This window comes from Balaenoptera physalus (assembly GCF_965194825.1).
Source record: "Balaenoptera physalus genome assembly, chromosome: 18".
In the NCBI taxonomy this organism is placed as follows: Eukaryota; Metazoa; Chordata; class Mammalia; order Artiodactyla; family Balaenopteridae; genus Balaenoptera; species Balaenoptera physalus.
Genome location: NC_138899.1, coordinates 56,953,921 through 56,976,137, shown reverse-complemented (window position 1 = coordinate 56,976,137; position 22,217 = coordinate 56,953,921). Strand labels below are relative to the sequence as shown.

The window sequence follows — 22,217 nt, the reverse complement described above, 5'->3', positions numbered from 1 at the left end:
TTGCCAGTTATCTTTTTGGTACTAAGTTCTAGTTGAACTCCATTTTGATCAGAAAGCATACTTTGTATGATTTTAGCCCTTTGAAATTTATTAAGACTTGCATTATGGTGCAGCCGAAGATCTAATTTGATGAATGTTTCATGTGCATTTAAAAAGAATATGCATTCTGCCATTGTTGAGTAGTGTTCTATAAAGGTCATTTAGGTTAAGTGGTTAATAAGGTTTTCAGATCTTTACGTCTACACTTGGTCTTAGCCAAAAGGCCAAGAACTGGTTGTTTTTATTTCTATATCCTTCTTTTTTTTTTTTTTCTACTCTTCCATCACTTACTGAGAGAGATATAGTAAAATATCCAGATATGATTTTGAATTTTTCTCTTCCTCCTTTCAGTTCTGTCAGTTTTTGCTTTATGTTTATTCCCCAGCTCCCTTTTTGCCAGTCACCACCTTAGGTTTGCTGTCTTCCCCCACAAAGGGTCACAGCTCCTTTCAGGAGTTATTCTAAATACACTCACTCTCTCTCCTTGCTCTCTCCTGGCCCCTTCAGGCCCAGTGGTGATAATGGCTTTCTGTTATTGCTAGTCCCAGGGTACTGCACCATCCTTGTTGGTTTTCCCGAACTCTACCCATACCTTCATAAATGGTTCCTTTATTATTCTCTCCTCAGTTATTCACTTTGAATGGACTGTCAGTTTCTTGCTGGGCCCCTGATTGATAATGGATATATTTAGGAAAAGCATTTCAGTCAATAGGAAAATCCAGTGCAAAAAGAAAAAGCCTGAAATGAATATATGTCTGACATGCTCAAGGAGTAGCAAAGAGACCCACATGGCTGGAGTAGAATAAGTGAGGAGGACACTAGTAGGAGATGAGCTCAGGAGGGAAATGGGGTGCCAGATCAGAAATAGCCTTTTAGGCCATTGCAAAGATGGGGGTTGAGCAGAGGAGTGGCATTACTTGGTTCCTATTTTCTTATGATCACTGTGGCTGCTCTGTTGAGAATTAACTGTAGGGTGCAAGGGTTGAGACAGGAGATCTGTAAGGGGGTGAGAGGTAATGCTGTTTAAATGAGAAAATGAACTTAAGTAGTAAACCCCTACCTGGCTTGGGTCAGCATTGTGGTGGTAGAGGATGTAGAGAGAAGTGGGCAATACTACATATATATGTAGTGCAGAGTCACTACAGTTTTCTGATGGGTTGTGGGAGAGAAAAGTTAAGAATGGCTGCAAGATTTCTGGTCTGAGAAGCTGGAAGGATTAAGTTGCCATGAGTAAAATTGGGGAATACTGTGGGTGGAACACACACAGATCAGAAGTTCAGTTTTGAATATGTCAACTTGAAGCTGACTGTTAGGCACCTCAGAGTCTGTTGGTATCCATGCTTCGAGTTCTGTGGTCTGGATTAGAGATATAAATTTGGGAGCAAGCAACATATTAGTTGCACTTAAAGGCATAAGACTAGATGAGCTCATCAAGGAGAGGTTATAGATAGAAAAGAAAAGAGGCTAGAACCGGCCCTCCGCACCCAGTGATCGGAAGTTGAGGAGGAGAGGAAGAAAAGGCAAAGAAGACTTGAGTCATAATGAGGTAGGAGGAAAAGAGAGGAGGTGAGAGGGCAAGGAGGAGAGGGCAAGGAGAGAGAGAGAGAGAGAGAGAGAGAGAGTGGTGCAATCCCTGTGGAGTGAGTCGTGATTGGACGCAGGGCTCTGACTCCACTCCAGAAATCACAGTGGTCAGCTCTTCCTGCTACCTGTACCCTGGCAGCCAAGCTGTGGCTAACGACATAGGCTTGGCCGGTTCAATGTTCCTGCCCATGACTTTGAGTCATGAAGGGGTTGTGCAAAGGCTGCAGGAGCAGTTTATTTATGGCAGTGCCCTTTTTATTAGAAAATATATCTGAAGACTTTAAGGATGAAGAATCATGACTTTTGCATCTTAAGGTAGTGTGTTTCCAACTTTCCTACAGGTTTGAGAAATATCAAAATAAAATGGGGGAAAAAGTTGTCCTCTGACTGTGTTGTCCCACAGTATGGATCTAATGGTGCCTGGGGTGGTATCTCAGTGAGTTTATCCTGGGGTGTGACTTTGACTGTGCTTCCTGTTGCCTTCCCTAACATATTGTGGACTAGTTTCTGAGCCTAGGTCTTTTCTTGATGGGTTCATGCTTCCTTGAGGTATTTCGTAGAACTGCTGTAGCAAAAACCCCAATGTCCTCATACTAACCTAGTTTGAGATGGAGTTTCTGTCACAGTAGTTCTGTGAAATAGCTCACAGGAACCATGGGTTGCTTAGAGTCAAGATTAAATGAAATAACATAAATAAATATGTCTATAATAGTATTTGCCAAATAGCTGGTACTCAGTAAGTATTAGCTGATGTCTAGACTAATTCAGAGGAAAATTCCTTTGATTTGCACTCTAAATGTATGTGCATTCTGTATTAGAAAGTATACCCGTGTTTTACACAATGTTTCTACTTATCTCTTAATTTAGCACATACCTGTAATATATTTCTTCATCTATAAAAACTTTTTTTCCCATGGATTTACAAATTTCCTCATTTATAAAGTCTCTGTCTCACATATTTGGGGAATGTGTAAAGGACTTAGAAGATAGTAATCATTCAACAAGTGTTGGCTGTTGTTAGTACCATGATTTAAGGCCTTATTCTCCAGGACACCTCACTAGCTCAAAACTGGCAGTGTTGAAAGATGTGTTTTACACAGCTACTTTTTCTAAGTGTTTTTGAGCCCTTTCCAAGTGAAGTTCCAGTTGCAGATGGGATCAATATGTCTATTTTGCTGTTGGAGAGAGCAAAGCAGAGATTATTTGGTTCACTCCTGCACTTTAGAAGATCAACCAGAAATTAATGCTACTTTAAAAAATTAGAACCATGTAGAAGTGACTGAGAGCTTTTGCTCTGTTTTGCTTGTTTCATGCAGGAATTCTTGGCATATATGCCACTGGGGCTTTGCTCTTTTCATATACCTAGAAATGTTGAATTTGGGAGTTATGTTGCTAGAGAACTTGAAGTTGTATGTAGTAAAAATAAGAACCTATAAAGATGTAAAAAGGTTGCAAATACATGTTAAAGATACCACCTTATGGGTGCTTTGGATGATCTTAAACAAAAATGCATCCTTCTGTATTGTTGACTTTATTAGTATTGCTATTAATGAGAAAATAAAGCTGGTTAATATATTTTATAGTATTTCACCGTTTTGCTAAAATAGCATTTAAAAAGTGAATTTCACCAACACTTCACTTCTTCTTTATATATATAACTTATACTATGGATACTAGTTGTACAGCATAGTGCCTGACATAGACAGGTGTTTCTACGGATGCCCAACACAGACAGATCTGTGGTACACACATCCCTCTCTGTAGGTCAGGAGAATCATTGTTGCAAAAGCCATAGTGTGTTGTTTTCTTACTTGTCTCTTGTAATGGTTGTGTTTCTGTATTCTCTTTTTAGGTGATACAGTTAATATTGGAGATGTATCCTACAAGTTGAAAACGCCTAAGAGCCCGGAACTTGTGCCACAGAACTACTGTAAGAAACAATCATTTATTTTATGAATTTATCACTTTGTATCACTTCATCCATGAATATTTCAGTAAAATATTTATTTTTCCACATATTGTTGTTTCTGTTTCAACTGAAATAAAATTTATACTTAATAAAATGCACAGATCTTAAGTATTCATTTTGATTAGTTTTGACAATTTTATAAATGTGTATAACCACCAAGATTGCTTTCATCACCTCTGAATGTTCTCTTGTGCCCCTTCCCTGCCCTCCTGCTCTCCTGCTCTGGAAGCCACTGTTCTATTTTCTACCATGGTAGATTAGTTTTGCCAATCTAATTCGTTCTTCAGCTTTCTATAAATAGAATCATATAGTATAGTTTTTTTTGTGGTGTGTATTTGGTTTCTTTCCACCGAGAATAATTTTGAGGTTCATCCATATTCCTGTACCGATCAGCTTGCTTTTAATTGCTGAGTAATATTCCATTGTATAAATATACCATAATTTATTTGTTCTTTTGTTGATGGACAGTTGGATGGTTTCCATTTTTGGACTTTTATGAAAAAGGTACTGTGAACATTCCTGTACAAGTCTTGTAGTCATAAGTTTTCACTTATCTTAAATAAATACCTAGGAGTTGATGTGTCATAGGGTGGATGCCTGTTTAACTTTACTAAACATTGCCAAAAAGTTCTCCAAAGTAGTTGTAGTGTTTTACCCTTTGACCAACAGCAGTGTTCCACATCCTTGCCAACCTTGCCATCCTTTTAGATTTTACTCATTCTACAAAGTGTGAAATGGTAACTCATCATGGTTTTTGTTTTATAACAGCTGTATTGAAATACAATTCATATACCATAAAATTCGCCTTTTTAAAGTGTACAACTCAGTGGTTTTTAGCATATTCACAGAGTTGTGCAACCATGCCACTATCTAACTTTAGAACATTTTTCATCAAGTCAAAAAGAAACCTCACACTCATTAACAGTCACTCCCTGTTTCCTCCTCCTCCTCTTCCCCCTGCTGCCCCTCTAGCCTTTGGCAATCATTAATATACTTTCTGTTTCTTTGGATTTGCCTATTCTTAACATTTCATATAAATGGGATCATATAATATGTGGCCTTTGTGTTTGGCTTATTTCACTTATAATGTTTTCAAGGTTCATTCATGTTGTAGCATGTATCAGTGCTTCATTCCTTTTTACAGCTAAATAGTGTTCAGTTGTATGGATATACCACTTTTTGTTTATTCATTCATCAGTTTTGGGATATTATGAATAATACTGCTATAAATGTTCATATACAAGTTTTTATACAGACATATGTTTTCAGTTTTCTTGGATATGTGCCTAGGAGTAGAATTGCTAGGTTATATGGTAACTCTGTTTAACATTTCCAGGAGTTATCAAACTGTTTTCCAAAGAGGCTGTACCATTTTACATTCCCACCAGCAATGTACGAGGGTTCCAGTTCCTCCATATTTTCAACACTTATTATTGTCTGTCCTTTTTATTGTAGCCATCTTCATGGGTATGAAGTGGTATCTCATTATTGTTTCGATTTGAATTTCTCTAATGACTCACAATCACTCCTTTGCTCAAAATCATGTCAATTCTTTTCTCAGAATTCCTTAAAGCACTCTAATACCTTAGGAACAAAGGTCAATCCTTACCTCTCATGATCTAGTCTCAGCCTCATCTCCTGTCACTGTACTTCCCCTATTCTATGTTCCAGTCATTGGGCACAATATAAAATAATTTTTTGTTCACTTTTCAGATTCTTTCAGTAGACAATGCGCTCCTTGAGGGAGAATATCTCACTTTCATCCAATACAAATTTCCATTGACTCTACCTCCTAAATGGCTCTGCGATCTGTCCTCTCTACTCTGTCCCACTTCTCTTTTACTGTATTTTTTTTGAGGTTTTTTCTGTTGGCTTTTTTTTTGGCCATGCCACACGCATGCAGGATCTTAGTTCCCTGACCAGGAATCAAACCCATGCCCCCTGCAGTGGAAGTGCAGTGTCTTAACCACTGGACCGCCAGAGAAGTCCCTTGAGTTATTTTCTTAGTGGTAATTCTAGGGGTTATAATTAACAGTTTAACTTAAAACAAACTTGTTCATATTAATACTAACAATTTCAATAGTATATAAAAACTTTGTTCCAGTATAGCTCTGATCCCTTCTACTTCCTTTGTACTATTATCGTCATACAAATTATAGCTTTATATATTAAAAATCTAGTGACACAGTTTTGTAATTATCATTTTATGAAATTGTCTTTTAAATCAGATAAAAGAAAAGAGTTACAAACAAAAATATGTTTATATTGTTTTTACATTTACATATATAGTTACCTTTACTGGAATGCTATTGTGTGGATTTGAGTTACTGTCTAGTGTGCTTTTATTTCGGCCTGAAAGAAGGACACTCTTTAGTATTTTTTATAGGGCAGATCTGCTAGAGATGAATTCTCAGTTTTTATTTGTCTAGAAATTTCTTAATTTCACCTTTACTGTTTGAAGAATTCTTGGTTGACAGTTTTTTCTTTTCAGCACTTTGAATATGTCATCTTACTGCCTCTGGCCTCCATAGTTTCTGATGAGAAGTCAGTTATTAATTTTATTAAGGATCCCCTCTACATGATGAATCACCTTTCTCTCTGCTATCAAGATATTTTCTCTTTGTCTTTGTCTTTTGATAATTTGACTATGATGTATCTGAATGTGGTCTCTATGAGTTTTCCTACCTGATGTTTGTTGAGCTATATATACTATACTTTCATTTACATCACATACCCTTTGTACTATTGTCAACATATATTTTAATTCCATATATGCTAAAATACTACGATATTTATTGTCATTTTTGCTATAACAGTGATATTTATTGTTATTTTTGCTTTAAACAATAATAGAATTTTAAATAAAATAAATATATAGGTGCAAAATGAAGATAGTTTTAGAAGCTTTTAATATTTTTCCATATTTTAATGCTTTATACTGCTTTTTATTCCTTTCTGCAGATTCAGGCATACATCATCTGAAAGCATTTCCCTTTAGCCAGAAGAGTTTCTTTTAGCATTTCTTTTAGTATGTTTGCTAGATGTGCATTCTCTCATCTGTTGTCTGTCTTAAATTGTGTTTATTTTGCTTTCATTTTCAAAGCATTTTTTTTTGTTATTGCTGGATATGGAATGCCAGTTTTTTTTCTTTTAGTACTTTAAGACACCATTTTATTGTCTTCTGGTTTCTATTGTTTCTAATAAAAAGCCAGCTATAATTTTTGTTTTTTGCCTGTTTGTAACTTGTCTGTTTTCTGTATCTGCATTTAAGATTCTTTTTTTATTTTTTATTTTTCACCAGAAGTTTGGCTTGATGTACCAAGGTACGGTTTACTTTGAATTTATCTTTGTTGGTTTCTCTAAGCTTCTTGAATCTATGGGTTAATAACTGTCATCAGTTTTGGTAACTTCTTGTCCATAACTAAGTTAATTGATTCTCTCTTCTGTTTCGTATGTTCAATGTTAGTCCCATCTGATGATTCATTCATTTCGGTTAATATATTTCATTTCTACCATGTTCATTTGGTTTTCCTTTTTTTTTTTTCCAATTTTTTGGTCACGCCGCCCCACATGCAGGATCTTAGTTCCTCCACTGGGGATGGAACCCACGCCCACTGCAGTGAAAGCATAGAGTCTTAACTACTGGACTGCCAGGGAAGTCCCTAGTTTTCCTTTTTATTTTTCATCTCTCATGCTTGAATACGTGGATGGGAAAGAGTTGGTGGTAGGTGCAGATTTTCTCTGTTGCTGGGACTTCTCATCATGCCAGCCCATGTATGGCCATTATAGGTTTGTTAAAAGTTCAGCTTGTTTACCCTGACACATCTATGGCAGATTCTTCCTCCTCTTGCCATTCTACCAGGGATGAAAGTTAGCTGTGGGTCTCTTCTCTCCTTGAAAGGGCTCGTTACTTTCTATAATCTAGTTCATTTAGATTTCTTTGTATCCTTAGCTGTATGATGGATTTTAAGAAACTGTGATTTTTGTAGATTAACTGGTTTGTCCTGGTTGTTATGTTGGAAGTGAAATTCTCTTGCAATTCTCGCCATCCTAACTAGAAGTGGGAGTCAGGAATATTTATTTTTGATGTTCATTATTTAATGGTTATGCCTAATCATATTATTTTAATAGACAGGTTTTCTTTTCTAGGGGTGAGACTAATGGCTTAATTCTTTAACAAGTTGTTATACTTGTCTAGAGAAAAATTAACAAAATAGATCTATAACATCTTACATGTCATAGGTACGTGATAATTGAAAAAAAAAACCCACTCATTTTTCCTGATTTCTGGGTCTTTTCTTATTATGAATGTATCTAACTTTTTATAATAAACTTCAGCTGTGAAGAATAATATCTGCTCTTGATAGACAATAAGAAAAGTGCTATATAGTTTGAGTTCTGTAGGGAAACAACTACTTGGTGGGGGGAAATTATGTTTAAAATTTTGACTGTACTACTTTCTAGATGTATGAATTTCTTTCCTTCCTTCCTTCCTCCCTCCCTCCCTTTCTTTCTTTCTTTCTTTCTTTCTCCCTCTCTTCCTTCCTCCTTCTTCCTTCCTTCCTTCCTTCCTTCCTTCCTCCCTTCCTTCCTTCCTTCCTTCCTTCCTTCCTTCCTCTCTCTCTCTCTTCCTCCCTACTTCCCTTCTCTCCTTCCCTCCTTCCTTCCTTCTTTCTTTCTTTTTAGATGTGTTAATTTCCATAGTCATTTAACTGCTCTGAGTCTCCTTGACTATATGGGGATGATCATTTCAACGTCACTGATATATTGTAAGGATTAAATAAAATAGCATATGTGAAATATATACGATAGTGCCTGGCACATAGTGCTGAATACATATGAGTTCCTGATACAACCATTTCCCCAGTCTCCTGATTGATTCTTGTTCCTTTTCATTTTCCATTATCCCATGCCTGTGACACTATTGAGTATGGGGATTACTAAAGTCTGCTGTGATTCTGCTTAAGAGATAAGCAAAAAACAGTTTCATCTTCATTCAGTCTTATCCCTAAAAAATGAATCTGGAGTATATTTCAGCTGGATTTAATTTTGAGTTTGCCCTCAGTTAGGTTGTTTGCAGGATCGCCAATGTTGGTAGGTTCTTCAAATACACTTCAGTTTAAAAAGATCAAACTTAACATATTTACAGTGTGGAAAGAATGTTGGCCTTTTCAGTCTCACCTAGACCTGAAGCATGGTCATTGCCTGATAGCTATCAACAAGGGATAGCATTATCCATCCCTTCTTTTAACAACTAAGATGCCATAGTCTCTTGTCTGGGGTCTGCTGAAGTACTTTGTCATAATCACAGATACTTATGCATTTTGAGGATCTTCTTATTCAGTGAGAGAATTAACAAGACTGTCTGTACTAGCTTCAAGAATTCAAGGGATCCTAGCAATAATATCAATTTAAAAACTTGTAAGCATGCGCTTTGAATGAATGTATTCTCATACTTTGCAAATGACTGAGGGACAATACAGTGGCTGGCTCAGACCAAGTCCCAAAGTGTAAAAGGTATCTGTTCCTAAATATAGCAAAACTCCCATAAATTGTCACGAAAACCCCCCAGAAAAACAAAGAAAAGCCCTCAACATTTTCTGGTTTACATACTTTCAATTTTTATCATTGTTTGCATGCATCTCTTATGTAATCAAAAGTTTTCATTTCTTTTGTGTTTCGTTATTAGTAGCTTACCCTTTGAAATATATCAGAAGAGAGTTTATACTGAAATCAGCTGGATGGTTTGTGCCTGCTATCCATTCATCATTGTTCCTACCATATATCAGGAGGATGATAGCATATGTTTTACCCAACAGTAAATTGTTATATTGCCTCTGCTAGTCTTTCTTACGAGCAACTGTGCCATTTGTAAGAAAAAGACTGTTGGGCGTTTTTTAACTTGAAATAGGAAAAGTGGCCAAGCTAATTCAACCAAAATCTCACATATTCACATAAGTATTATGTGGTTGCTACACATTGATTAGACAGATATATTGTACTGCATAATATAACATGTTTTCATGCATCTATTTACTGTATCATGTTCAAATACAGTTCTTTGAACGTTTTCTCCCTCTCTCAGGGACTATTTCCAGAATGGGAAAATTACAGTTCTTTGGCTTCATTCTTGCTATTACATGACTGATTAGAGATTATGGGTTTTGGCCATGAGAGAACTTTGATGGATTTTTTTCTCTCTAAGAGTTATTTTTAAAAATATGTTAAAATATTTTGGAAATGGTGTTTTGTTGAAGTTTGATACCCTATTACTTTCCTTCCTGTATTTATGCTTCATTTTAGCTTTTTGCCTTTTGGATATTGAATATTTTGAAATGAAACATAAAATGATAGACTTTTGTTAAGGAAAGGAACTTTAGCAATTATTATCCTCTCTGGAACTCATTTTATAGTCAGGAAAGTAGGATCACAAGAAAGAGGTCAGAAGACTAATTAATTAGTTGCAAAACCCAGATTTCCTGACATCTGTTTGATTTTTCTTTTATAGTCTGCCACAGTGTCTCTGGCGGCTTTCTTTAGAGTAAGTCCTGCGATGTTAGAAAACTCTTTTGGAATTTAAAAGTGTGAAGGATTATTGAAAAATATTGAAATAGTTGAAGCATGGCAGTTTTATTTTATCTCTATCTTAATTAAAGTCACTATTTAGAGCATTGAAAAATTCAATGTATTTTGTATTATACAAAATATATACAATATATATATTGTATAATACAATACAATTGTATTGTATTATATATACAATACAATACAATATAATACAATACAATTATTGTATTTTAGTAATGAAGAAATAAAAGTCACAATGTTGAACTATGATCCCTGATATTCATATTTAGCATCTATTTAATGGAATGGTAGAAATTCTGCTAACTGGCAGAAGCTATAGACTGGAGGTATTCTTAAGTGGAAGTCTAAAATTCAACTAAAAACCACACAAAAGCAGTATTATCTCTTCAAAGTAAAATTTCTTAATTCACTGACCATTTGATTGAGATAATGAATGCTTATATTTTGTAGTCAGTTGTCAGTTGACAGAAACAGAACTGTTTCTGTCTTCACAGCATTGGGCACAGCAGGACATCTTTTTAGCTCCAGTATCTAGCCCACTGCCTGGCATATAATAGACATAAGAGTTGGACTGTTCTTTAGTTTTTTTATTATCTAGGTCTTGTTACCTCCTGCCTTGACCATTATAACTTCCACTTATCATCTGAGTCCCTAGTCTCTTACCTGCAAGTGTTGAAGTGGATAATTGAAGCTTTTTTACCTTTTTGTATAAAAACCAGATCTCAAGGCTTAGTTGAAATTGGCAGCTGTTGAAAAGGGGTTCCTTCATGTTTTTGTGCTTGAAGTTAAATGATATTGTATCAAAGCTGGTATTTCTTCCAAGGTTTGACTTATGAAGTGGTGCTCCAAGGTAGCAAGTTTTCAAGAGATGACTTTAAACCTGACCTCAGAATTATATTTCTGCTTCCTTACATAATCTTCTTGTTGCAGTCAGTGAACCATTTATATGTGAGGTCATTTAAGGTTTACTGGACACGCTGAACTCTTATCTAAGCAATTAGGGCCCATAAAGATTTACTGCAAGAATTACATCATTGTGCTCTTAAAATGGTGAGTTTGGGCATAATTAACAGGATGAGAGTTTTTTTAGGGGGGAAAGAACCTTTGTCTTTAGTTTGTAAATGATTTTAAGAGGTTTGAGAAATTCATCAATGTTATAAATGACAGAATAGCATGGAAAAGCTATGTCATTTTTGTGTCAGGGTAGATAATGTGGAACAATCAGTGCAGCTACTTGTCAGTTTTAATAAATTAGTGACAGAGGTTACACAAAAGGCCTCCAGGGAGGTGTTACCTCAGATTCCCTTACTTAATCCTCAGTGCTTGAAAAATAATCTGAGAAGCAAAGCCTCCAATCCTTAAGACTTGCCTTATTTTTACTAGTCTCCTAATTGCCTCTCATTACATGAGAATTTACTTTGGAAAAGGATTTCATTTGAGATTTCTTTAGATATATTTTTAAGCATAGAGTCCTCAAAAGGAAGAGTTCCACCAACTTTTAAAGCTCCTGAACATGCCCTGAAGTTTCCTCTGGGGTCTCTATAGCAGTGTTTATTCAGTGCCTAGTTTTTCTTTAATCTTCTTTCTCCCAAGTACCATATTGAAGATGACTTAAAGTTTATTGATGTGTTTTATTGCTTTTTATTTTCTATTTAATGACTGTTGTTGCTTTCTGCAATTTTCATTGCAGATGTACAGTTTTTGAGCTAGGTAGTATGTTAAATAGGCTTCTTTGGATTTACCTGGCAATTTAACCACCATTAATGACATTGTTTAAATGAATTCAAGTACTAAACCCCTAACTTAAAAATCACATTTTCAGTGCATATATAACATATATAATAGGCAGAGGTTTAATATCCTTTATATACAAATATAGCATATAAATTGATGAGAAACATCATATGATCCAGTAGAAAATAGGCAAAGGGTTTAAATAGGCATACTACAGGACAGGGAATCCAGATGGGCAATATGTGCATATGTACATATGTTCTAACCCTGCTTAATAGTTAGAAAGATGCAAATTATACAATAAGATAGCAATATTCATACATCATCTGGGCCAAAATTAAAAGGAATTATAATGTCCAGTACCTACAAGGTCGCAGGGAAATGGCATTTCGTACATTGCTATGGAAGTGTGAGTTCATTTGACTTGTTTGGAAAGTAATATGGTAATAGCTATTAAAATAAAATATCTTCTGGATGTAGCAGTTTCTTTATTAGGGTCTATCCATTAAGGGAAAAATCAGCAGATAAAAAAGATATTTGTACACAATATATATTGAAGCATTTTGTTGTTTTTGATAGTGACAAAAACTAGAAGCAATCTGAGTATATCAGTAGAGGAATAGTTGAGTAAATTATTTTACAGATATATTATGGAAACTTCAGCTGTTAAAAAAGAATAAATTAGATTTATATCTGTGGACCTAGAGGGTGTCCATATGATGTTGTTAAGCAAAAATGGAAGACTGCAGAGTAGTATATAAAGTATGACACAATTTTTGTTTTTGTTTTAAAAAACAAACAAACTTGGAACACGCTTTGCAGGTGTATTATATGTCTCCCTGTACACAGAGAAAAGTGTGGAAGGCCGAACTCCAGGCTCTTTGACTTCTTTCTGGGGCATTGGGTTAGGAGTGGGGTTAGAAATGGAAGGGATCATTTAATTTTTCTTTTTACATTTTTGGATTTTTTTCTTTGTTATAGTAAGTATATATTAGACTGTAACTTTAAAAAAGCTATTAAACTCCCATGTTTAAAGTGAAACTTTATTAAATTAGAGAATACATCCATTATAACTGCTTTTTCTGTGATCTGACTCATACAGGTAAAAAGTTAATGCTTTGTGTTTAAAGAATTTGACAGGACCTAAAAATTCTTGCTTCTTCTGAGATGTGTTCATAACTAAAGGTCATTCCTTGATCTCATTTTATGTTTTTGATTATTGTTGTCTTGTCATGAATATGACTAGCTACATTAAGACCAACAAAGTTGTCTTTTGTAAATTATCACAATTTAGCAATAGTTTATGGATAAGCATTTTAAGAGGCTGAATTGCAAATTGAATTTGGGGTATTAAATTGTGATCTATTGCTTAGTCAAAATATTCTAATATATGTCACCCATCAAATTGCTACTTTCTCTGTGTATCACAATTCTTTTCTACTTCCAGTATGGCTATGATTACTTTGCAATATGGTTTTTCAAAAGAAATATAACTGTTTGTTCCTATCACAAAAACAAAACATCAATACAAAAACTTGGGAAACACTGAAACAAAGGATAAAATGCAAATCATTCGTAAGCCTAATTATAAGCACTGTTAACATTTTAATTCTAATCTTTTAAAAAATAGTGTTATAAGTGTAATTTACATACAACAAATTGTACATACTTAATGTACGACTCCATAAATTTTGATATATGTATGTAACACATACATATATACATATATGTTACATATATACATATATGTAACATATATGTATGTAATATGTATGTAATATGTATGAAACATCACTAAAATCAAGATAATAATCAAATAAATTCATCACTCTGAAAGGTTTACTTGTGCCCCTTTATAATGTCCCCTGGTTCCTCCCTTTTCTGGGAATCACTGATCTACTTTGTAATTTATTTGGATTTTCTAGAATTTTATGTAAATGTAATAATACAACATGTGTTCTATTTTTGTCTAGCTTTTATCTTCATGACCTAATGGCCTCCCAAAGACCCCACCTGCGAATACTATCATATTGGCAGTTAGGATTTCAACATATGAATTTTGGAGGAACACAAACATTCAGTCCATAACTGTGGTGGACTGAACGATGGCTTTGTCATATTTTGGTATTTGGGTAACACTGATCTCATAGAATGAATTGGGAAGTATTTCCTCTTCTTCCTGTGTTTCCCTATGCAAATACAAGAAAATTTGCATAAATACTCTTATTCTAACACCTCTACACAAAAAATGTATAGCTTGATACTTAATGTATATGTATATGCTCTGATTTATTTAATGTATATTGAAGTATTTTTCTAATTTTAAGAAAAACTGAATACCTTTTCTATGCTCAGTACTGTACTGGCCAGTATTATACTTCTCATTTAATTTTGAGTACAGCTATCTGTATTAGATCAGTCCCGTCAGCCCACTTTATAGATGAGTGGCTTATATAAGCTAAGGCTTTATACGTATGCATTTTTTTCCTTTGACACCTTCAAAGGACCTTATTGTACTTATCTTCGTGTTCTTGGTGCTAAGCATATAGAAGGTCCTGCATACATGTAACTGTGTGAACGACTTAATTTCTTAGTTCAGTTAGCGCATGTGGTAAATAATGAGGACTTAGATTCTAAACATATTGTATTATGTCCCTTGCTCCGCTGTTTTTCCCTTTGATGTCCATTATATCCTAGTAGAGAGTGATACATGGTAGACAGGTCACAGTTTAGTAAATGAGCGTGCACTTGCAGTGAGATTAGTTGTGATTCTTTTGAAATCTCTCTTGAGATGGTAATGCATGCCCGGAGTGTGATGAGCCTGGGTTCAGATTCTTTCTGAGCAATCTTATAGGATGACGCTGGTGAATAAAATGTAATGTCTTGGGAAAGCACCTCACACAGGCTGTACTAGTTAGGTAGGTTCCTTTCTCCCTTATTATTTCAGGGTGGGCTCTAGGTGCAGAAGGTAATTTGAGTGTAAACCCAGAAGCTCATTCATGACCACTGAGTCCACACCTTGCAGCCTGCTGTCCAGGGTGCACACCAGGTAGAGGACTGTGCAGGTGAGGATGGGCTTTTAATATCCTTCCACACCTAGTTCTCACTGTCTGAGGGACTGGACAAGGTGCTTTACCTATAATCCTCACAATAACTGTACTCAGTAAGTATTATTACCACTCTTTTGAAAATAAGGAAACTTAGGCCCGGGAGATTCAGAATACTTGTCCAAGGACACTGATAAAGGACAGGATGAGAAATCACAACTAGGTCTGTTTGGCTTCAAAGGCTTTTTCTTTCCATTATATTATGTTGCCCCTTGGGATACTAAGAAAACATCACTAGTTTATATTTATTTATTTATTTATTTATTTATTTTAACGTCTTTATTAGAGTATAATTGCTTCACAATGTTGTGTTAGTTTCTGCTGTATAACAAAGTGAATCAGCTATATGCATATGTATATCCCCATATCCCCCCCTCTTGGGTCTCCCTCCCACCCTCCTTATTCCACCCCTCTAGGTGGTCACAAAGCACCGAGCTGATCTCCCTGTGCAATGCAGCTGCTTCCCACTAGCTATCTGTTTTACATTTGGTAGTGTATATATGTCAATGTTACTCTCTCACTTCATCCCAGCTTACCCTTCCCCCTCCCCGTGTCCTCAAGTCCATTCTCTCCATCTGTGTCTTTATTCCTGTCCTGACCCTAGGATCTTCAGAACCATTTTTTTTTTTTTTAGATTCCATATATATGTGTTAGCATACGGTATTTGTTTTTCACTTTCTGACTTACTTCACTTTGTATGACAGATTCTAGGTCCATCCACGTCACTAAAAATAACTCAATTTCATTTCTTTTTATGGCTGAGTAATATTCCATTGTATATATGTGCCACATCTTCTTTTTCCATTCATCTGTTGATGGACACTTAGGTTGCTTCCATGTCCTGGCTATTGTAAATAGGGCTGCAATGAACATTGTGGCACATGACTCGTTTTGAGTTATGGTTTTCTCAGGGTATATGCCCAGTAGTGGGATTGCTGGGTCATATGGTAGTTCTATTTTTAGTTTTTTAAGGAACCTCCATACTGTTCTCCATAGTGGCTATATCAATTTACACTTCCACCAACAGTGCAAGAGGGTTCCCCTTTCTTTACACCCTCTCCAGCATTTCTTGTTTGTAGATTTTTTGATGATGGCCATTCTGACCAGTGAGAGATGATACTTCATTGTAGTTTTGATTTGCATTTTTCTAATCATTAGTGATGTTGAGCATTCTTTCATGTGTTTGTTGGATATCTGTATATCTTCTTTGGAGAAATGTCTAGTCTTCTGCACGTTTTTGGATTGGGTTGTTTGTTTTTTTGATACTGAGCTGCATGAGCTGCTTGTATATTTTGGAGATTAATCCTTTGTCCGTTGCTTCATTTACAAATATTTTCTCCCATTCTGAGGGTTGTCTTTTCGTCTTGGTTATGGTTTCCTTTGCTGTGCAAAAGCTTTTAAGTTTCATTAGGTCCCATTTGTTTATTTTTGTTTTTATTTCCATTTCTCTAGGAGGTGGGTCAAAAAGGATCCTGCTGTGATTTATGTCTTAGAGTGTTCTGCCTATGTTTTCCTCGAAGAGTTTGTTAGTGTCTGGCCTTACATTTAGGTCTTCAATCCATTTTGAGTTTATTTTTGTGTATGGTGTTAGGAAGTGTTCTAATTCCATTCTTTTACAAGTAGCTGTCCAGTTTTCCCAGCACCACTTATTGAAGAGGCTGTCTTTTCTCCACTGTATATTCATGCCTGCTTTATCAAAAATAAGGTGACCATATGTGTGTGGGTTTATCTCTGGGCTTTCTATCCTGTTGCATTGATCTATATTTGTTTTTGTGCCAGTACCATACTGTCTTGATTACTGTAGCTTTGTAGTATAGTCTGAAGTGAGGGAACCTGATTCCTCCAGCTCCGTTTTTCTTTCTCAAGATTGCTTTGGCTCTTCGGGGTCTTTTGTGTTTCCATACAAATTGTGAAATTTTTTGTTCTAGTTCTGTGAAAAATGCCATTGGTAGTTTGATAGGGATTGCACTGAATCTGTAGATTGCTTTGGGTAGTATCGTCTTTTTCACAATGTTGATTCTTCCAATCCAAGAACATGGTATATCTCTCCATCTGTTTGTATCATCTTTAAATTCTTTCATCAGTGTCTTATAGTTTTCTGCATACAGGTCTTTTGTCACCTTAGGTAGGTTTATTCCTAGGTATTTTATTCTTTTTGTTGCAATGGTAAATGGCAATGTTTCCTTAAATTCTCTTTCAGATTTTTCATCATTAGTGCATAGGAATGCAAGAGATTTCTGTGCATTAATTTTGTATCCTGCTACTTTACCAAATTCATTGATTAGCTCTAGTAGTTTTCTGGTAGTATCTTTATGATTCTCTATGTATAATATCACGTCATCTGCAACCAGTGACAGTTTTACTTCTTCTTTTCTGATTTGAATTCCTTTTATTTCTTTTTCTTCTCTGATGCCTGTGGCTAAAACTTCCAAAACTATGTTGAATAATAGTGGTGAGAGTGGACAACCTTGTCTTGTTCCTGATCTTAGAGGAAATGTTTTCAGTTTTTCACCATTGACAATGATGATGGCTGTGGGTTTGTCATATATGGCCTTTTTTATGTTGAGTTAGGTTCCCTCTGCCTACTTTCTGGAGCATTTTTATCATAAATGGGTGTTGAATTTTGTCAAAAGCTTTTTCTGCGTCTATTGAGATGATCATATGGTTTTTCTCCTTCAATTTGTTAATATGGTGTATCACATTGATTGATTTGCATATATTGAAGAATCCTTGCATTCCTGGAATAAACCCTACTTGATCATGGTGTATGATCCTTTTAATATGCTGTTGGATTCTGTTTGCTAGTATTTTGTTGAGGATATTTGCTTTTATGTTCATCAGAGATATTGGCTTGTAGTTTTCTTTTTTTGCGACATCTTTGTCTGATTTTGGAATCAGGGTGATGGTGGCCTCGTAGAATGAGTTTGGGAGTATTCCTCCCTCTGCTATATTTTGGAAGAGTTTGAGTAGGATAGGTGTTAGCTCTTCTCTAAATGTTTGATAGATTCGCCTGTGAAGCCATCTGGTCCTCGGCTTTTGTTTGTTGGAAGATTTTTGATCACAGTCTCAATTTCAGTGCTTGTGATTGGTCTGTTTATATCGTCTATTTCTTCCTGATTCAGTCTTGGAAGGTTGTGCTTTTCTAAGAATTTGTCCATTTCTTCCAGGTTGTCCATTTTATTGGCATATAGTTGCTTGTAGTAATCTCTCATGATCCTTTGTATTTCTGCTGTGTCAGTTTTTAATTCTCCATTTTCATTTCTAATTCTGTCATTTCTATTTGAGTCTTCTCCCTTTTTTTGTTGATGAGTCTGGCTAATGGTTTATCAATTTTGTTTTTCTTCTCAATGAACCAGCTTTTAGTTTTATTTATCTTTGCTATCGTTTCCTTCATTTCTTTTTCATTTATTACTGATCTGATCTTTATGATTTCTTTCCTTCTGCTAATGTTGGGGTTTTTTTGTTCTTTCTCTAATTGCTTTAGGTGTAAGTTTAGGTTGTTTATTTGAGATGTTTCTTGTTTCTTGAGGTAGGATGCTATTGCTGTAAACTTCCCTCTTAGAACTGCTTTTGCTGCATCCCATAGGTTTTGGGTCGTCGTGTTTTCATTGTCATTTGTTTCTAGGTATTTTTTGATTTCCTCTTTGATATCTTCAGTGATCTCTTGGTTATTTAGTAGTGTATTGTTTAGCCTCCATGTGTTTGCACTTTTTACAGTTTTATTCCTGTAATTGATATCTAGTCTCATAGCATTGTGGTCAGAAAAGATACTTGATACAATTTCAATTTTCTTAAATTTACCAGGCTTGATTTATGACCCACAGTATGGTCTATCCTGGAGAATGTTCCATGAGCACTTGAGAAGAAAGTGTATTCTGTTGTTTTTGGATGGAATGTCCTATAAGTATCAATTAAGTTCATCTTGTTTAATGTGTCATTTAAAGCTTGTGTTTCCTTACTTATTTTTATTTTGGATGATCTGTCCATTCGTGAAAGTGGGGTGATAAAGTCCCCTACTATTGTGTTACTGTCGACTTCCCCTTTTATGGCTGTTGGCATTTGCCTTATGTATTGAGGTGCTCCTATTTTGGGTGCATAGATATTTACAATTGTTATATCTTTTTCTTGGACTGATCCCTTGATCATTATGTAGTGTCCTTTTTGTCTCTTGTAATAGTCCTTATTTTAAAATCTATTTTGTCTGATATGAGAATTGCTACTCCAGCTTTCTTTTGACTTCCATTTGCATGGAATATCTTTTTGCATCCCCTCACTTACAGTCTGTATGTGTCCCTAGGTCTGAAGTGGGTCTCTTGTAGACAGCATATATACAAGTCTTGTTTTTGTATCCATTCAGCCTGTCTGTGTCTGTTGGTTGGAGCATTTAATCCTTTACATTTAAGGTAGTTATCAATATGTATATTCCTATTCCCATTTTCTTAATTGTTTTGGGTTTGTTACTGTAGGTCTTTTCCTTCTCTTGTGTTTCCTGCCTAGAGAAGTTCCTTTAGCATTTGTTGTAAAGCTGGTTTGGTGGTGCTGAAATCTCTTAGCTTTTGCTCGTCTGTAAAGGTTTTAATTTCTCCATCGAATCTGAATGAGATTCTTTCTGGGTAGAGTAATCTTGGTTGTAGGTTTTTCCCTTTCATCACTTTAAATATGTCCTGCCACTCCCTTCTGGCTTGCAGTGTTTCTGCTGAAAAATCAGCTGTTAACCTTATGGGGATTCCCATGTATGTTATTTGGTGCTTATCCCTTGCTGCTTTTAATGTTTCTTTTTTGTATTTAATTTTTGATAGTTTGATTAATATGTGTCTTGGCATGTTTCTCTTTGGTTTTATCCTGTATGGTACTCTCTGTGCTTTTGGACTTGATTGACTATTTCCTTTCCCTTGTTAGGGAAGTTTAGGAGTATAATCTCTTCAAATATTTTCTCAGATCCTTTCTTTTTCTCTTCTTCTTCTGGGACCCCTGTAATTCACATGTTTTTGCATTTAATGTTGTCCCAGATGTCTCTGAGACTGTCCTCAATTCTTCTCATTCTTTTTTCTTTATTCTGCTCTCTGGAGGTTATTTTCACCATTGTATCTTACAGCTCACTTATCCATTCTTTTGACTCAGTTATTCTGCTATTGATTCCTTCTAGAGTATTTTTAATTTCAGTAATTGTGTTGTTCATCACTGTTTGTTTGCTTTTTAGTTTTCTAGATCCTTTTTAAATGTTTCTTGTATTTTCTCCATTCTGTTTCATAGATTTTGGATCATTTTTACTTTCATTACTCTGAATTCTTTTTCAGGTAGATTGCCTATTTTGTCTTCATTTATTTGGTCTTGTAGGTTTTTAACATTTTTTTTTGTCATTTCTTTTTTTTTTTTTCTTTTTTGATGGGTTGTGCTGTATCCCTGTCCTACTGTTTGTTTGGCCGGAGAGGTCCAGCAGTGCAGTTTGCAGGCAGTTGGATAGAGCCGGGTCTTGGTGCTGAGATGGGGACCTCTGGGAGCCCTCACTCCAATTAATATACCCTGGGGTCTGAGGTTCTCTGTTAGTCCAGCAGTTTGGACTCAGAGCTCCCACCACAGTAGCTTGGACCCGACCTCTGGCAGGGAACCAAGATCCTGCAAGCTTTGTGGCATGGTTAAAAAAATAAATTAAAAAAAAAAGAGAAACAAAGAAAGAAAAAATGGAGCAGTACAATATCAAAGAATAAAAAACTAAATAAAATTAGAAAGATAAAAAATATATTAGGAAAAATAAAATATAATTGAAACAACTGCAAAAAGGTAAAATAAAACCACAACAGAAAAATGAGAAAAAAAAAATGGATGGGGGTAGTAAGCCAAAAGGAGAGAACAATAACAAAGTATAAAGAATAAAAAAAAATTAGAAAAATAAAAGATTTATTAGGAAAAATAAAAATATAAAAGAATCAACAACAATGAATCAACAAGGTAAAACAGAAACCAAATCTGAAAGAGGAAAAAAGAAAAAAAAAAAAGTCTTGCTATGGGGGCAGAGTTTAGGCAGGGGTGGAACTTAGGGAGGGACGGGGTTTAAGGTGGGGTGGGACCTAGGCTGGTGGGGGGGTGCCTTTTGAGCATAGGGCAGGGACTGGACGGGGCCTAGGTGGGGTGATGTTCTCACGTGGGGTGGGTCCTCAGCTTAGGACCTGCGGGGAATGGGAGAGGCAGCAAGTTGAATGGAGCACCTGTGGAGTGTGGAGTTCCGGAGTTTGGAGGTAAGGCCCTGGGTGAGTGTGTGTGGGTGGGGCTTAGACCCAGCGCCTTGGAGGGGGTCTCAGAGGGGGTCTCCAAGTGTAGAGGTGGGGCCCTGGGGGCTGTGTGTAGGGGCGGGGCTTGTGCTCTGCACGGCAGGAGGGAGGCTCTTTCCCCCACTTTCTCCCCGAGGGTCTCCCCCATTGCCGCTGGACCCGTAACCGTGGGTGAGTCCAGCTGGGTGTAGGAACTTCTCCCCTTCCCTAGCCACCCTTCAGGGGTGCTGGTCCCAGAGGTCCAGACTTTACTTTTCCTCCCCCTTCCCTCCCTCCCACTCCCTCAGAACCCACGTGGCTGGAGGGGGCCTAGCTGGGCAGAGGATCAGGCCTGGGATCTCAGCAGGTTCCTGGGGGTCTACGTGGGCAGAGGAAACCTGGCCACGCTCCCTTTTGATCCTCTGCCCTCCCAGTGATTTCCCCAATTTCCCCCTTCGGGCGTCGGATCCCTTCCCTTCCCCCAGCTGCCCCTCAGGGACGCCAGTCCTGTCCAGCCTCCACTTCTCCCCCTTTACTCCTCCCACACCCCATGTCCTACCCGGTTGCTGGGGGCTTCCTCCTGTCCCCTTAGGTGTCCGTGGTCCCCCACCAGTGCCGGTAGTTGCCCTAGTTGTGAGGAGACGCAAATTCCACCTCCTCATAGTACACCATCTTGACTCTGCACCCCCGTCACTCATTTTGAAGGATTTATTAAAACTGAATTTGAGCTCTGCATAATTTTCTGAAATTTTAATCTTTACATATAAGACAAATTTGAGTCTGTGGAGGGAGAACACTATAATTTATGTTCCTTTAATATAATTATTGTAAAGCCCTTGAATATGCTTGGCCAAAAATATAGTACCTATTTTTTTGAAGCAAGTATTGGCTAGGAATTGAATAAGGAATTTAGTCTAACTTGAACCAGATGTTTTATTTTTACAAAGA

At 36.3% G+C, this 22,217-nt stretch overlaps 1 protein-coding gene across 4 annotated transcripts in view; it reads left to right on the top strand.

The window, feature by feature from the left end:
• VWA8 (von Willebrand factor A domain containing 8) overlaps nucleotides 1-22,217 on the top strand; it is a 356,490-nt gene that overhangs the window by 19,838 nt on the left and 314,435 nt on the right. For all 4 annotated transcript variants that reach the window (XM_082435350.1, XM_082435351.1, XM_082435349.1 and 1 more), the window contains exon 2: nucleotides 3,476-3,553. In XM_082435350.1, the coding sequence (XP_082291476.1) occupies nucleotides 3,476-3,553 (78 nt within the window). The remainder of the gene's footprint in view (nucleotides 1-3,475; nucleotides 3,554-22,217) is intronic.